This window comes from Euwallacea similis, chromosome 27 (genome assembly GCF_039881205.1).
Source record: "Euwallacea similis isolate ESF13 chromosome 27, ESF131.1, whole genome shotgun sequence".
Lineage (NCBI taxonomy): Eukaryota > Metazoa > Arthropoda > Insecta > Coleoptera > Curculionidae > Euwallacea > Euwallacea similis.
Genome location: NC_089635.1, coordinates 1,764,853 through 1,781,974, shown reverse-complemented (window position 1 = coordinate 1,781,974; position 17,122 = coordinate 1,764,853). Strand labels below are relative to the sequence as shown.

At 34.0% G+C, this 17,122-nt stretch overlaps 3 protein-coding genes across 9 annotated transcripts in view; 2 read left to right on the top strand and 1 right to left on the bottom strand.

Annotated features, from left to right (window-relative positions):
- Nucleotides 1-14,024, bottom strand: part of osa (trithorax group protein osa) — a 39,232-nt gene extending 25,208 nt beyond the window's left edge. For all 6 annotated transcript variants that reach the window (XM_066402983.1, XM_066402984.1, XM_066402986.1 and 3 more), the window contains exons 1-2: nucleotides 13,018-14,024; nucleotides 9,638-10,018 (exon numbers count right to left, since the gene is read on the bottom strand). In XM_066402983.1, the coding sequence (XP_066259080.1) occupies nucleotides 9,638-10,018; nucleotides 13,018-13,536 (900 nt within the window). In that variant the 5' untranslated portion in view covers nucleotides 13,537-14,024. The remainder of the gene's footprint in view (nucleotides 1-9,637; nucleotides 10,019-13,017) is intronic.
- Nucleotides 1-17,122, top strand: part of tgo (Aryl hydrocarbon receptor nuclear translocator homolog tgo) — a 118,261-nt gene that overhangs the window by 70,849 nt on the left and 30,290 nt on the right. The window lies entirely within an intron of this gene.
- On the top strand, nucleotides 14,907-16,845 carry LOC136417283 (UPF0547 protein C16orf87 homolog). 2 transcript variants are annotated; one of them, XM_066402910.1, is made up of 4 exons: nucleotides 14,909-15,032; nucleotides 15,091-15,238; nucleotides 15,712-15,879; nucleotides 15,938-16,845. In XM_066402910.1, exons 2-4 carry the CDS (start codon nucleotides 15,188-15,190, stop codon nucleotides 16,163-16,165), a joined length of 447 nt encoding a protein of 148 aa, XP_066259007.1. In that variant the 5' UTR covers nucleotides 14,909-15,032; nucleotides 15,091-15,187; the 3' UTR covers nucleotides 16,166-16,845. The 2 variants fall into 2 exon arrangements, with proteins under 2 accessions (XP_066259006.1, XP_066259007.1); XM_066402909.1 differs by having other exon boundaries at nucleotides 14,907-15,238.

Genomic DNA, 17,122 nt, shown 5'->3' with positions numbered 1-17,122 from the left:
ATGTGTCATTGTGTGTCTTTGGTCCTCTATGTGCCTTTGGTGTCGATTTAATTAAATTGAAAGTTAGATTTACGTTTATTATTAAAATTGTCGGTCACCGGATTAATTCACAATCTATTAGTTTGCGTTTGTTTATAAAATGGTTTCATTTACTAATGAGGAATATGCATATATGCACTTAGTTTATGGGGAAATTCGGTATAACGCTCGAGCGGCAGAACGAAGATACCTTGAAAAATTTCCTGGTAGAAAAAAATCCGTTTTTAAGCCGCCATCTTTACAGAGCGGTAACTTCTTTAAAAAGCATTTCCGGACACAAGTTGATAGGAACTTTTTTTCATAATTTTGTACGTAGAATTACCCCTTTCATTTTGTCGAAGTTGTTCCTTGATACCCCGTATATAAACTTCTAGACAATTGATAAGATTTAATAAATAATGGTTATGGCATAATGTATAACGAGTCGAGATGAACGTTTATTGCTTGTACTAGAAAGTTTTCTAAGATTTATGAGTTCATGAAATAAATCCGGTTTAAGATCTATTTTTGTTTTTGTGTACATATCAGTTGTTAAGGTTAACGGACTGCCGCCAAAATAAATCTTAAAAAAATACAACCTTTGATCTATTTTTAGCCTACAGTCGTTATCATACAGTAATCAAGAATCTTTATTTAAAACAAGTACGTAATCTAATATATTTTCTGTTTGGTTATGATAATTATTATTACATAAATATGATAATTACATGCACTTGGCTCACTGTCTGTCATTGTTGTTTACCCTAGCTAAAAACATAAAACAAGAAAATGATATCGGATCCACTAGATGGTCTTCATTTTAACGTCAAGCACTCACGAAAAGTAGGAAGAGCTTGAGGCTATTCCTACCTCTAGGAACTGCATTTTATTGTGCAATTATTTTATCATTATTTAAGGACTTTGGCATCAAAACTATGCCAAATGTCGATTCTGATTTAATGAAGTGTGAAAAGCAAATCAGCTGTGTGTTTATCTAGGATTAGAAGGCAATAACCTAGAAACGTCAGACATAAGAGAGTTCCTCAATGCACGTTGGGGATGGAAAATGCTTCTTTAACGGCCTTTAGCCATGTAGGTAAGTCACTTAACATATTAATAAAACACGCACAGTTCCAAACCGAATCATTGTATTCTGCTTAAACACGTCACAAAAGCAAATTGAATTAGGTTTAACGGGATCTGCATATACAACCCGAGGCCCAAGACATTTACATGGATTCAATAAGGTATATGAATAGCTAAACGGAACTGAATTAACTATAGAATACGAATTAAATTGTTATTCAAGAAAATATATTTTTCTTTTTAATCAATAAGGTAGTTGGAATTCATGGAACATAAAAGAATTTGCCCAGGGAAATTCAACAATATGCAAATGGTTGTTGTGTGCCATTTTTTATGAGGTGAAATAACATACCAATGCATAACGTATTATCGTTTTAAATCACATATGATTGAAAAGATAAGACAAAAGAGAACCACCCAGAATACAAACAAGATATATCAGCTACAGAACCCCTGATGGAGCCGGATTTAATTGGAGGGTATTTGAAAATAGAGGCCTGAATGGAATACGAAATGTGAAATCCAACCGAGCGTACAATGAGCCAAACCGGACATTATAATTGACTAAAGTATACAGATAAAGTTAACTGTGGCAAGGTCAGGGAACTGATTATGTAACAGTTTAATCGTACCGTTTATAACGCTCACATTTTTACATAATAAATAATGTCTGATGCAAACGATTTGCATTTTATAATGGTAGTAGGACCGTGAATCTGCTCACTGCAGGCCGACTGTAAACAATATACTCTCTCAGTAAATACTACAACGTTATTTACTTATGGGATGCTGAAAGAGAGTGCTTGTTATATTAACACTTCTTTTCACACCATAAAAGGGTAAGAATAATTTTAGGAACGATGATCTAAAGATTAAATATTGCAGGGATAAATAAATTAACTTTTAAAGTGCTTTTAAAAACACCTTCACACAAGATGATGTTCTTTTTCAAGCAAGAGTCATTCACAGGACACCCCACCAACGAACGAGAAAAACGTCATTATCTGAGAGAATGATCTTTTAATTTGTCAGTCGCCGGGTTATAGGATCAAATGGGAAATTGCCAGGATAGGTTTACAACGCATCGCCCTTGATCCTGGTTTTACCTTAAGCTAATGTTTTTCTCGTAAAACATCCATATAATACAATGTTAAATTTGATTATTTTTACCTCATTTTTACCTGAAATTCTAAACTATAAATGTCAGTTTATGCATGCCCACGACCTATTAAGAACTATAAAATATGAGGAAAAAAATTCTCCCTACCAAGTTAAAGGGAAAAGTTTTGAGGTTCAGTTTAAAAAAAAACAAATTGTTCAATTAGTTATCGTTAGGCTATCACGTATATTATGACTCAAAAAACTTATAGCTTAAACATCAAATTTTAGTTGTTGAACTTTGCTGCAAGGCACCTGCTGAGCAGCAGAATACCTATAAACAGAAATATTGAAGTCGATTTTTCCTCTCAGTTTAACGTTAGGCTGTATCAGCACGAAATTGTCTTTATTGCAACAAAACCGTGAGAGGAGATGACTAATCCATCAAATCCCACAAACATACCTATATAATTAATAATTAATCGTTTCTTACTGACGATCATAGATATTTCTTCTTTTACAACCCCATGGAGAAAATTTTAGGGTGCACTCTTCTTTAAATTTTGTTCGAATGATCGAGCGATCTATTATGAAGGGTGCGGGCCACAGCGGAGGGTCAAATTTAATATTGGACAGAAGACCAGTCAAGCAAGAAAATTTGGGGGGATTTATTGAGGAGGGTCGTGTCATCGCACCCTAGTCGAGTCTCGTCAATGTGATAATACAGGTGTCTGGCGGAGCAGAAAAAACAAGTCCCTAATAAACGTAATTAAGGTATGTTTAGACTGAAGATGTTAATTACTGAAAGTGCTTATACTGAGTAGTTTTATTTAAAAATAAACTAGGAAGGCCCATTAAGAAAAAAACTCTGAACCTAAACCCAATAAATTGGCTGGCAGCGGAAGTTTAAAGAGACCGTTTAATTTTGAAATCAAGATTGCTACTGCAATTCTCAAGTTCAGTGTTAATTATCTTTGAGTTTATGTACATGAGACAAATACTTGTTGTGTATGGTCTTAAGCACATCTACAATTATAACGAGGAAGTACTATAAATGGAATATAGTCATTGGAAGAGTGTTTTTATTATCCTAAATACATTTTAGTGGGCAACAACGAAAACCCACTATTAGGCAATTTGGTGAAAGTATTTTATGCTGCTTGTATATGCGTTCACTGTGTAAGTTCGTTGATTGATGACCATTTTATACACACACTTCAAGCATTTTCTAGGTGGTCGCTAAACAAGTCGGTCCATCAACCGGTAAACATAATGCATCAGGTTTTTCTCATTATTAATTACACAAAAATGCTTTTTAAAGGGGTAAATTGACCGTCAGCCAAGCATGTCACGAAATATGCCCATCAGTAACCGTACTCGAATATTTCCAAATATGTACACTTTTGTATAGGCTTAGTCTTGTTTCGTATTGCGTTTCAAGGAATGGATCAACTTTCGAAAGTTTAAAGATTGATTTAAAAGGATAAAAATTGATTTAACGCATTACTCATCATGAATCTCAAATACTTACCGCAAACCACGTACTAAAGAGAAATGTAAACAATTATTTAGGCCGTTAATTCCAAAAGCATTGAACGTATAAATATTAAAGGAAAGGCACGTTGCAAACGCATTCTGAACGCCAGACCACACACCGCTTTCGAAATTGTTATGGGGCCTTTTTATCAAAATCTAATTTGCCAGTGAGTTTTCAATCTTCAGTATTCACATTATACACATTGACTAAGGCACGTATCGTGAATAAAGAAAAATCCAAAACAAGCTAATGAAAAATTGATATTATTTTCATTAGCGTTTTTCTCGACAGTATATGTAGTATAATTTGTTCTATACACGGCAGTAAATTAAAAACTTAATAGAAAAAACTAAAATTTATAATTTTTTAAATTTTTTGAGGAAAGAGTTTAAAAAATATATATTTTTATGTTTAGTTCGGGAAAAAATTCCAGATCGAAAAAAAATTTAACCTAACTGTACATACAGTAGTTGGTAATTATTCTCTCCTATTTTGCTTCAGCATTCAAGCACTGACTTCTGTTCAACCCTCCAATTCTGAATACTGGATGGAAGATAGAAATTAAACGCTTATTTAAAATTTGAAAGATGGACAAAATAAATTGTACAACTTTATGTGTAAAAGTGTGCATACATAGGTAGATATGACGTAACTGAGGAGCTAACGAAATTTTTCTACATAAATAACCCCCAGTTGTAAATTCTGATGACTAACCGCATAAGTTTAAAAACAAGTTAAACATACGTGTACAAGTTGATTGGTTACCCATAAATAACCGCGACCTTGACAGTTTGAAAAGCATAAAAATCTAATAAATGCTAGCTTTAAATCTGTTTCCACAAACTTACATATTTACTGGGTAAAAACACAATTTACCTACATATCAAGCACACTTCACCAGCCTTTTCAGTATAAATTCCATGACAGAAACAGAAAAATTCGTTTACAAAATGCGAAAACACACTTAACCATTCTATGCTGGCGCAGAATTTCCAACGACTCTGCGGCAACAACGCAAGGCTAGGTTTCAGTGTGGCAACAAGGCAATGAAAACAACGTTACTGCCAAGCCTCGCTTGAAAGGAGCAGACAGCAAAACAATTCGAAATATAAGGAGGCCCAGCTATCCTGATACTACACAACGTTGCCAGCATAACATTGTTAGTTTCAACATTTTTAACCTGTTTAGAATTATAAACCCTACTTCAATTTATGACATGAAAATATACATCTACGCAAAACGATGACGCAATACAAAGACGAAGAAAAAGTCATAACGTTAGAATACTAAGTTAGCTGACGGATAATTGACATGAGGGCACAAAAAGACTGGCAAGAACGGAATATAACATTATCGGTCACAATAGTTAAGAGCTGCTTAGATGTTTACATATTTCCCTTTTTTCGGCTGTGCCTAGTATTTCCTTTCGGTTAGGCCGGCATTCCACCGGAATAAATAAAATAACGAACAGAAGATGGACTTCTGGAAAATACAAACATATTGTGGCGATCTTTTTATACGGCTTTGCTTTGTCCTGTTTTATTGAGTCCTGCGGCAGCAGTTAATATTTAATAAAACAAATAAAGTCCCCGAGGAGTCCCTGTTACTGTTAAAGCTTTGGGACACCTGATTAATAATCGCTGATTTAATTTACTATCAAACATGTCCCAGAAAATCTGCGTAATAAAATTGTAAAATGCAATTCCATTATGTTGTTGTCGAAGTAAATAACTGGCATAACTTCGGTTTACTTGTCTGAATTTCAGCGATACAGCTGGAAATTCTGTTGACTAGAATCACTGACAAGCCATTAATTAACCCATAAAAACGGGTTCACTTCTAATGGTCTATAAAAAATATGTTACAGCTACTGAATCTCGGGTTAAGGAAACAATTATCACGGAACAAAAAAAAACAAAATAACAAACATCTTTCACTTATAATTTTTAGTAGGGAAAATAATCATTTTGGGTATAAGAATGTAGTGATCCTTGAATATTCATGTATGGACATTTTTATAGGCCAAGTTAAACCAATCATAGAGATCCTATGACTTTAAAGGTTTAATAATCGATTAAAAAGAAAAAAATTTTAAAAATCGAATATACTTAGAGCAACGGAAAGATGTCTTGTAAGTTAAGTTAAAGTAAAATCAAAATAAAACCTATCTCAAACGTAAATAACCCCGAGAATAGCGAAAATAAAAACAAATTTTTCAAGAAATTCTGTGCCCTTGCGTTGTTTACTTAATGGAAGATGAAATTTTAAGAAACCCAACTTTCCGGGAATATTCCGTATTGAAAGTACATAAAGCGGAGCGCAAAAAGATGAATATTTCCCGGAGTCGGTGTTTTCGACGAGAACCAAAGAGGCGAAAAGTTCGTGCTCAAAACCGTATTCTCTGAAAATAAAATTCAGAAGGGAACAGCGAGCTTCGATAAAATCTGACTAAACACCCCTGGCACATATTTCAGCTTCTAAATTATAATTTATTTAGATTCTTAAATTTGTTTCAATTATTCGCTCAGCTTTTCCGACCCGAAACTAAATAATAAGCAAAAGGACCGTAAAGGAGCAAAAAGAACAAATACAAATAAACTACCGAGCATCTGAAACTTGGGGCAACTCAAAATTCCCCGAGTGAAGGCAATTACAACGTAATATCCGATATAAGAGTCATGTGGTCAATTGCTCAATCCACAGATTTTTAACCTCCAGTTGAAAATGGGACGTCTTGTATACAGCATTACAAACCCCACGTGTTTTCAAAGTACGTAAAGCCATGGCAAAACACGGTGCAGCGTACTGTGTAGCCAGCAACGTTGCCATATTCAAGTTTCTAATCAATAACATGCTATGTCAGTACGCTCTTTAGTGTGCTTGGCAACACCGGTCACTGTTCTTGCTATCACTTGCCACAAGGGAACTTCGAAACCGATGCCATGGAATATTACTGCGATGTTGTCGATGTTGACCAGAACAAATCATGTTAAAATGCCTCTATTCGTAAATGTGTTTCTCTTGCTTCCAGCCGTATATCGGCACCGTTGGCTTTAATCTTAGCATATTTTTATCAACCTATCAACAATTCCAGTTAATAAAACTTGAATATATTAATAAAAATATTGTTGCTACTTCAACTCACGGCTAATGTACTCGAGAGAAAAAACGGACATCAGCCACTTTGTTCAGGCATGATTTCATTCCAAATGACCTTTTACCGTAAACTCATATAAATGCCATTAAAGTTCCCTTTTGTCAGAACGTTCAGCACCATCTGGCAATGCCGGCAATATGAACCAGCAAAGTGAAGTGTACGAGGGCTGTGAATATAACGACTATGTTGTTGCCGGGCACATTTTTAGATCACTTTCGCATTGGAAATTCAGCCTCCTGATAACTCATTGCGAACTGTGATTGGCTAAGCTTTTTAAAGCTGAACTACAGCAACACAAAATGGGTTTCACTCTGGGCTAAGCGAATTCGAAACGACATCCTAAACGAATAGACCAGAGAGGTTCAATAGTCGGTATGGCGAAAACTCCACTTGAAAGCACTTCGCTTGGGAGAGCAAATACGAAACGTTCTTTGGACTTTCGAGTTAAATAAACGGCTTAAAATCCTTCAGTTGCTGCCTTGTTGGCGTAGCCGTAGATGAATGAATGATGCTTAATATCTCTCTCGAAATTTCCCTGTTTAAATTATAATGTTCAGCACGATAAACGGTCGAAGTTTTTTTAAGTATAAATTTCAACTGGTTCATTTGCAGCCTACCTATTCATTATCTGACGAGGCACATCTTATCGAGTCCCTCCATCAATACGCATTGTGAGGCAAATTTTCTCATTGAAATAGAAAATTGGCAATCATATTATTACACACAATAAAACAATTCAAATTGTTTTGATTTACTATGGGGACTCCGCTTTACTCCCACACAATGAATTCGTAACAAAGCACATGCTACCGACCAAATCAGATATGTTGACAAAGGTCAAGTCCATCTAATTGCATGCCAGAGTGAATATAAACAATATTAGGTAAATGTATGCAAATGTTTTGGAATTCCGAGTTATGGAAACAGCTCCTTTATGCAATGGTTTATGTAATGCTGAAAATTTAATTGCTTTGAAACATACGTACATAGAAGTTCTATCAAAGATGATAGATTTTCGTATGCGCTGCCTGCAATCTGAGCTCCTTGTAAGGCTAAAATCGGGAATATTCTAAATATATAAAGTTGTATACACGAAGATTTAAATTGTAAGAACTAGGATTGAAAAACCTGAACTAGCCATTAAGCCAATGAATTCAAAACAAGAACACTATCTTGAAAGGTGAACAACTGATCTAAAATATCATTTACCTAAAAACTCAATTAATCTGAAATCGATAGATTTCAGAAGTAAGCAGTCAATGCCTAACACGTTTTTACTTTCAACTTATTTTGTCCTAGGTTAGTGTTCAAATACACTCTGGCATGATTTCTTTACAAAGGTAAATAAATATATTTCTGTTTTCTAGGTCATTACATTGGCATTAAATTCCGTTTATTATGTAAACGGTCTTCAATCAATTCATTAATGTATCTGTTTATTTTAAGCTCTTATACTATTTAAAGAAAGTGGAAAATATTTTTATGAGCTGTTGTTTCATTAAAGTCATGGACGAACAACCTGCAGCTTTTCGAACCGACCGAATTTCATAATTGGACCGCCATTACTCAATTGTACCACTATGAATGGGTCACTGTGGCAGGCATCAATTGGTTTGTCGTTGGTAAAAACTCATATATGAATTATTTTACCTTGTAAGGGTAAATAGAAGCAATTGGTGATTAAATTACAACTTTAGATAGTCCTTGGAATCAGTCACCCACTGTGATAATTAAATAAACACAAACAAAAAGTTAGACTTACAATGAGGTACGTATGTGATAGCTTTACTGTGTAATTGCTAGGATAAAAATCTACTTTAAAAATAGTTAGGAATTCCCGGAAGTAAGTTCTTTAATCTAATGATTTGTTAACAATGTTAATGTTGAGTTAGGTCAGGTTAAGTGACTCCTTCATTGATATTTTCTAATATACCAAATTAGCATGCACCTTAAAATTTGTAGCCAGCTGCTAAGCGAATTTCTGTTTATTTTTGTGAAAGATATCTCAGACAGAAAACTTGTAGAAGGGTTGTGTAATACATAGCTTTTTCCTTACGCCTAAATGCAAAAAGTAAAGGTATAAAATGTTTTCCTCTTTCTGAAAAAATATAAGTATGAATCATTTTAAAACGTGTAATAAAAAAATAACATATACTAGCTTTTCCCAGCGTTGTGTAAATTTTCCAACTTAGTTAAATTGTCAGCAAGGGATTTTTGCAGTAAAGATAAAAATATCGATTAAAGTAAACCAGAGGTCTCACAAGTTTAGGGTTGGACTTCCGTCGCGATTGTTGAATGATCCTCATGAGTTTTCCGTGTACCTCTATATTTATGACGTTAAAAAATCTCATACACACGTAGCTTGGAGATATTATTGTGACTTCATCGGTTGGAAAAGAAGTCAATCCACTGGGGAACGGATCGCTAAATATCTTTATCAAGACAGAGTGACTTCTAAGGGGGACCCGATCTGAATTAGAGCCACAGCTAGAAAGGTGCGCCAATAAGACGCACCTTTCTTCTACTTTAATCATTACTCTATCTCTGATTTAGGAGATCCCCGTGGAGCGCATTCTCATTCGAAACACCCGTTAACTTATTATGTAAAAAACACAACCTTACCGATAATTTGCAAGGTTTTCACCAGATCAAAGACCGGTTAAATTTTTTTTTACCACAATCGACTAGTAATTGTAGGTAAGTAGGTAGGTAAAGCAAACATAATTATTAAAGAAACTTACCGCAGGATCAGGTGCATGAGCATTGGGCGTCGTCGGAGGGGGTGGACGACTAGGAAACCCCTGCTGGTGACCAGGAGGAGGTTGGTGTTGGTGGTTGTGTTGCTGAGGACTAGGAGGCATTTGTCCTCCAGGGCCGGGGCCAGGTGAGTGACTAATGGGCGGCTGTGTGGGTTGAGGTGAGGGTTGACTTACAGGCACAGAACTAGTGGAGTTTTGCGGGGGTTGAGAACTGGGAGGTTGATTTTGCGATTGCTGCGAAGGTTGAGGCTGGCCGGGACTACCTGGACCGCTGTGTTGGGAGTGAGGGGACGCTCCCGAGGGCGGAGGACCGCCCGGCCAGCTATTTCGCGAATCGTATCCCCCTCCGTAGGTTGGACAAAACTGTAAATAAAATATAACTTAACTTCCCCATCTTCTTTTTGATATAAGGACAATACTACAAATACTCCAGATATGCAAACATATACATAATCTTATATTATAGACCAGACTGTTACTTAAATAATAACATGCTGAATTTAAGATAATTTCATAACAAAAACATAGGTCCCCAAACATTATTTATGCAGATCAAATGTCGAAATTTCAGATTTATTGATGAAATATTTAACAATTAATAACAATATTTAATTTTTGAAGGTATAATATTATTATGATCAACTTTGCCTTAAACTTATCCATTAATGGTGAAGAAAATACAAGGTAAGCAATCACACTAGAATTTTTTAAGATCACATGAGGGCCATTACATTGAGGACATCACTAATCACTTTTTGAAGTCATGGTGCCTTTATTATCCTATGTGATATGCAATAATCACATCTAATCAAAAAATTTAGTTTTTCCTTATTTTTTACTATTTAAAGGTATTTGCAAGAAAATAGATAAAAATTCACTTAGTAAAATTTTCTGTAATGTACCCTAAAATATGATGGCAAAATTATCAACATATGTTTAGTTACCTCGTTAAGGTTCAACAGTGGTAAACCAGTGTGAAAAAATTATTTAAAATAATAAAATGGAACATATCCAGGAAAAAGCATCATGCTATACCAATAAACAAAACGAGTTAATAATAAAATACAAATAAATTTCCAAAACTTAAGATACTGCCTCTCATATGAAAAACATCAAAATCATGCAGACCTTGTACACAGGCATTATATTGAACATAATATACTACACAGAGTCGTCTTGTTCTTATTCATATTCTCACCTGGATTCTAAGAATAATTCAAGTAGCATTTGATATTCTAGTCTAGTTTGACTTTCAAATGTATTCAAGTTATTGACCTTTAAAATTTAAGACAAAACATAATATTTTTGTGATAATGCTGACAACACATATCACACTAAAAAACCAAGGACTTAGCTGCACATTATTATTGTTTAATTATGCATTTACAGATTTTTCATTCAGAAAATCTATATGCCAATTTTTTAATCATTTTCAAATGTAGAATAAATGTGCACTTGAAACAAATTAATCTCTTGTTGATTTCATTTTCTGTATTTTTTCCAAAAAATAAAAGCAAGGCAGTTTGAAATTAGGAAACAATACTAAAAACTGCAAAAAAACCTGATTTTCAAAAGTGCCAAAAATATAATGCTTGAAACGTCAATAATTCAAAAGCATCATAAAAACTATGATAGAATTTAAAGCTAAATTTTAAAATTCAATTGGATGTTTAGTTTATCAAAAATTACTTTTTTTAGATATCTTCAAAACTTTGTATTTAATAATATCTGTCAAGTAAATAACTAGGTATCTTAGAAAATAACTGCTTGAATGAATAAAAATTGAGGAAAAAATTATTTCTTGTTAATTTCAAGGACGTCTTACAAACAGTATTTAACCAGGAGAATCACAGAATAAAGTTTAAAAAAGTCAGGAAAAAGGTCGAAACTTAAGTTGCAACTGTCAACAATAAATATCCTGTGTCTACCTACATCTAGTTAGGTAAAAATCTATGATGTAATGATATTAACTAAAATTCAAAAATTTTTTATCACCTCCTTATAGGTCATTCACCTCTTCCTAGTGCTAACACTTGGTAGGGTTGGTTTGTTAATTTATTATGAATAGGGCATAAAAAATTGGTAATAAACGTTTAGATTATGTCAACATGGCAAGAACAGATAAAACAGCAAAAATTCTGTAGAAGTGTTTAATAAATTCAAACACAACATGAAAATTGTATTAAACCACAGGATCTATGCAAAATATACATACACTGAACAAATCAAGGTTTAAAGAAGTTAGAAAAGTAAAAATTCTGTTTAACTAATTTTAGAAAATCTATTAAACTGGGCTTTAAACACACCTACGCCTGTTTAACTCTCAACAAAGAAACACCACTTGTACATAGTTTCAAAAACAGAGTCTAAAACATGTTTCAGCACTTCTAAAAAAATAACACCTGTTTGAAGTTAGTCATAAAAGTTAAAGATGGGGAAAACAATGTACTAATGCTTCAATGGAAACTGTTATTTGGTGACAGGTTTTTAATGTACAGATATGAAATACTGAGTTTTAAGCTCATGAATCTTAAAAGAAAATGGGCAGTTTTTTTAATACAAAAAATTTACAATACATTCATCTATTTATAACCTCAGCAAAAACAACACTTATATACACTGCATCCAAGATAAGGATGTCTAGTATGGGGACTCCATAATAGTAGATCTTCATATTGGACATCCTTATCTCAAATGTACTGCATTTCATTATAAATTTATTAAATTTATAGGTATTGAATTTTTAAAAACCACATACTTGCTGCATTAGGTAAATATACATGCTAGTAATATCTTCTGTGTTCTAAAAACGTCAACCCAGCTAATAAGGCCTGTATTTTGTATGTAGTGAACCGGCCAATATTTAATTTCGGAACACTCACACAATCAAAAAAACCAAATATAATAATTTCCATCTATGGCAAATAAATACTTGATCCATACTTATACAAGATAATATGTATATTATTTCATACAAATGTGATGATATCAAATTAAGTCCAAATGTTTTAATAAGTGTACAAGTTCAAGGTCATTTCTCTTGTATTAACCCTAAATTTACATTTTAAAATTGGAAGTTAATGGGGAATTTAGCCATAAAGAGCCTTTTCATAAATGAGTAATTGTACAAATATGTTAGAGAAGCAAATTTACTTGGTAAAATAATTGGTATGTAATAGGAGGAAATCTGAAAGTGTAGATCATTGTACTATTATGTATATATATTTTTTGAAAGGGCAAAACCTGAGTAAAAATGTTTGTTGAGTCGAAGTTGAAAATAGGTGGGAAGTATATATTTGTATTCAGTCAAATGTTAGCAGAAAATAAACAATAAACTACATCAAAAGGAGAACAACACTTACTCCTTGTTGTTGTCTGTAAGGTCCTGGAGGTGGTGCAGGACCCGGATTATAATTTTGCGGGTGTTTTTGGGGCCACTGATTATAATGCTGTTCTGGATGTGAATAATTGTTTTGATAGCGATGAGGCACAGGATTTGGGTTCTGTAACAGCTGATTGAGTGTTGGCGTGGGGCCCGAGGGTTGATTTAACGGCGGGCCGGGTACAAACCGATGCGGCGGCGGTGGCGGCAACTGTTTGGGGCCCCCTAACGGCGGCTGCCTTGGCCCAAACGCGTGATCGGAACCGTAGGGAAACGGAGTATAACCGTGACCGGCTTCCGGCGGAGGCACCGACGGAGCACCTTCAGTCGAATAAGCGTTAGACTCTGGTGGGACCCCACTGTTTCCCGAGCCCGAATTTGCCTCTGTTTCGCCTTCTATAGCCCCGTTTGGACCCGCGCCGGCGGTCGTAGGGCCCTGACCGGCGGCGCTGGGCACTGCGGTCGACCCACCGCCTCCGTCCTGCCGATATTGACTCATTTTTATGGCGAGGTTTTGCTGCCGGTCTTTTTAGCCTTTGTATAGTCGTTGCCAACACCCCGCCGTTATAATCAACAACGGATATTTTTCTTCATTTTGGGAGCCCGTTTCACATCCTGGTCCTTGCAAACACATACTAAAATAATCGTTAATGTCACTGTATCACTGCATATGTTCCTAAAAAATATCACACGACGTCACTTTTCGAATTTTCTAAAACGATAGCCACATCTGACACAAGTTTAATTCCGTCGCTACTTCAATAACACGAATGGAGGTTATAGCGTTTATGGGTAAAAGTCCGCTTCCTACGCGCTCGCTTTGTCCCGAAATCGTTATAGCTATATGGTTCCTAACTACTACATCCACGAACAAATGGATTTAGCACACGATACACAACTTCCTTTTTAAAGTCTAGAAAAATTTTAGCGTTCAAAAATTGATAAAAATTCAATAAAACCGAAGAACTACTTTTCCTTCGACCAACACTTTTTCCAAAGAGACATCCGAAACCTAGCGGATGATGCGAGAACTTTTGACAACATTGACAATTTGATGTTTACCCGCGAAATAATCAACATTCAAAATGTTCGATTACCAAATATAATTACAAGAAAATACAAAGTACAAACTACGAAAAGTATTTAAAATTGGTTTCTTACTCATATTCATTAAAGACATTTGTTTAATCACATAATGAAAAAAACATTTGCCATCACATCATAAAAAATATTTGTTTAATCGGTTATGCTGTGTTATGCCTTTACACTCCTTAAAGACTAAAATGCCATTAAGATGCACTGAATCCAGAATACAACCGAATGTATTACTGGTAAAATATCGAACTCATCTTGAGCCAATAAAAATTTTCAAATTGATATTTGTTATTATCAAGAGAAAATTAAAAATATTAATTCATTACATGCAACAATTGGCACATATTGATCCTAAAGCGACCTCTCTTGAAGAAATTTCAAAACATTATGGACATGGAAAAGTAAAAACATGCTCCCTGTACCAATTTAAATTAATTTTAACCATTAATGTCTGTAATCTGCAATATGCATTATTCTTTCTTTAATTATCTTAATTTTCTCACGTAAAGTTAAACTCTGCTACGAAATAGATTATTTAAAGAAAACCTACGAACTTCAGCATGAATTATCCGAAAATGCCTAGAACAAGAAATCGATGCTCTTTAAAAAAAACCTATTTGTAAGTATTTTTTATTGCTTCATCTACAAAACTGTTAACCAAAGTAGTCCTTTTCTTTTGGTCTCGCATAGAAACTACATATGAAACAAGGACAGGTATATCCTCCAGCTGAATTCATTTACTCAAATATTTATTCCTTAAATTTTTTTTCTCTTTGACGTCGTGACGTGACGTCACGGTATTTTTTAATAGTTGTTTATTTATTTATTGTTCTGAGGACTCAAGAAATTATTATTTGTCGAATTGCTTGCACTTAAAGAAAGCCAAAGCAACCGATTTTAGTAATTTAATTGTTACACAACATTTTCGTTACAAAAGTTTATAACTCTGAAATTTCAGGGCAAAATGTCCTGGAAAATATATTGTTTAAATAAAGGACACTTTTGGCTGTAAAAAAATCCTTTTAAAGGGTTTCAGAAGTGTGGAGACTGTTACAATGCCTAGAGCCAAAATGATTGCAAAGATCTGTCCAGCCTGTAAAGGCCAGGTAAGTTCCTTATTTTAATAATCATGTGCTTCAGACTGCTATCCGTAAACCACACGTTTCACAAATGCACATACACATTTTGTAAAGGCCTGAATTTGTGTCATATTGTAATCACTGTTAAACTATTAAATGATAGTGTTTACCAAAAATTGCCTTATAATAATTTTGAAATACCATGCAAGATTCTTTCTTTCAACTTGTTATTTCAGATCAAAACAGCATTATGGTTTAAAATTCATATGATATGTAGTATTAATAGCTTTACAGCCAATATAGAGAATAATTCACAACCTATAATATGTTAAACATTTACTGATAATGGAGTACATAATATTTTCACCGAAGGCATGTTACTGGCTTTATAAAAAAGTAGTAGCATGGCTTCTATATATTAAGTAGAACACCCTGTATATATTTTTTATTTTTATTCAGATTCATGTTTTTGCCTTAAAAATATTGTTTATTTTGTAAAGGTTCCAGTCGCATGCAAATCTTGCCCCTGCGGGCACTTTTTTTACAATGCTCGAAGGATTGCAAGAGAATTTGCATTAGAAGCAGACTACTTAAGGAGAACTGCAAGAGTTCGCCGTGAGAAACCTAATTATTATGATGCCTTAGAATATGACAAACACATTAAAAAAGTAAGGTTCATAAAACTTCAATGATATAAGTTTAAATGATTTATTTGTTTCATTTTAGTTGAAAAAGCGACTGAGTGAATCAAAAAATGATGAAGATGATGATGAGGATGAATCACTAGACAAAAAAGAGCCAAAGCTAAGAAGGAAGAGACAAAAGAAATTAGAAGAAGAGGATGAAGAGGACCCAATGACAAAATTGACACCTGAGATGATGAGCCATTGTAGTATGATTTTAGATAGCCTTAATAACAAAATGAAAATTGTTACTTGGAAGCCAAAAGACTAAACATTTTTTTCAATTTGAAGGCAATAATTTAAAGCCCCTCGACATGTGGTTAAACTGAGAGGGGAAATAATTCACATGAGTTTAATTTTTCTTTAAAATACCACAGTAATTAAAAACTTCCAAACGAAACTGACCAATGCTTCATTCAATACCAGCTCTTTAAGGGTGTAGAAAAGCTCCATGTTAAAAAAAATGTGATTGTGTGCGCAATTGTGAAGTCTATTATCAATTTGAAATTGTTTATTAAAAATTGCACTTTTTCATAAATGTGATGTTGAATGGGATCATACTTTTGTATAGCATTTTTAGACACACAAAGCTACCACTTTAATTTTCTAAGTTCCTAACTTGTATATATACATACATAAATATATTTTAAGTGATTTATAGTTTGCTATGGAACTTTCACACCCGTTGTTTTTTAAATAATCCAACCCAAGATTCAGTTAATCATATTGTGATAGTGGATTATATTTTTTGTCTAAAATATTAGGTAAGAATTGTACCATAATAGAAGCATCTATTAAGTTTTTTTGAGAAACATAGAGATCTTGTCAAGTTTATTGTTCAGAATTGATAATGGTCCCTGTGTTGTAGTCATTTATAAAAGAACAGGGAAATGTACATACTACATATCTGTAATTTTTGTATTATATATAAATAAATTTGTGTACAGAAAACCTATTTTCGCCTTGGTTTTTACGGACTTCAGTAATTTCTAATAAAAAGTGTAGGTGGGTAATTTTTAAAAATTAATATCGGATTCAAATAAGTTTTTTATTTGTTTAGAAATCTTTGGGTTGCGAGACAGTTATGGGTCCCGCGCAACAGGAAAACAAGCCGTTCCACCAGGTTGTGTTGTGGTACAGTGCCTTATGGGTTTCAGCCTATTGTGGGGATTTCCAAAAGCGTAACGTTTCTGACACTAGGATCGATGATTCCGCTGATATTCCTGCA

Bases quoted from the DNA above. Each gene is read 5' to 3' on its own strand.
- LOC136417283 (XM_066402909.1), top strand. From the start codon at position 15,188: ATGCCTAGAGCCAAAATGATTGCAAAGATCTGTCCAGCCTGTAAAGGC. The intron at 15,239-15,711 runs GTAAGTTCCTTA...TATTTTGTAAAG, and splicing joins GTCCAGCCTGTAAAGGCCAG to GTTCCAGTCGCATGCAAATC. The intron at 15,880-15,937 runs GTAAGGTTCATA...GTTTCATTTTAG, and splicing joins ATGACAAACACATTAAAAAA to TTGAAAAAGCGACTGAGTGA.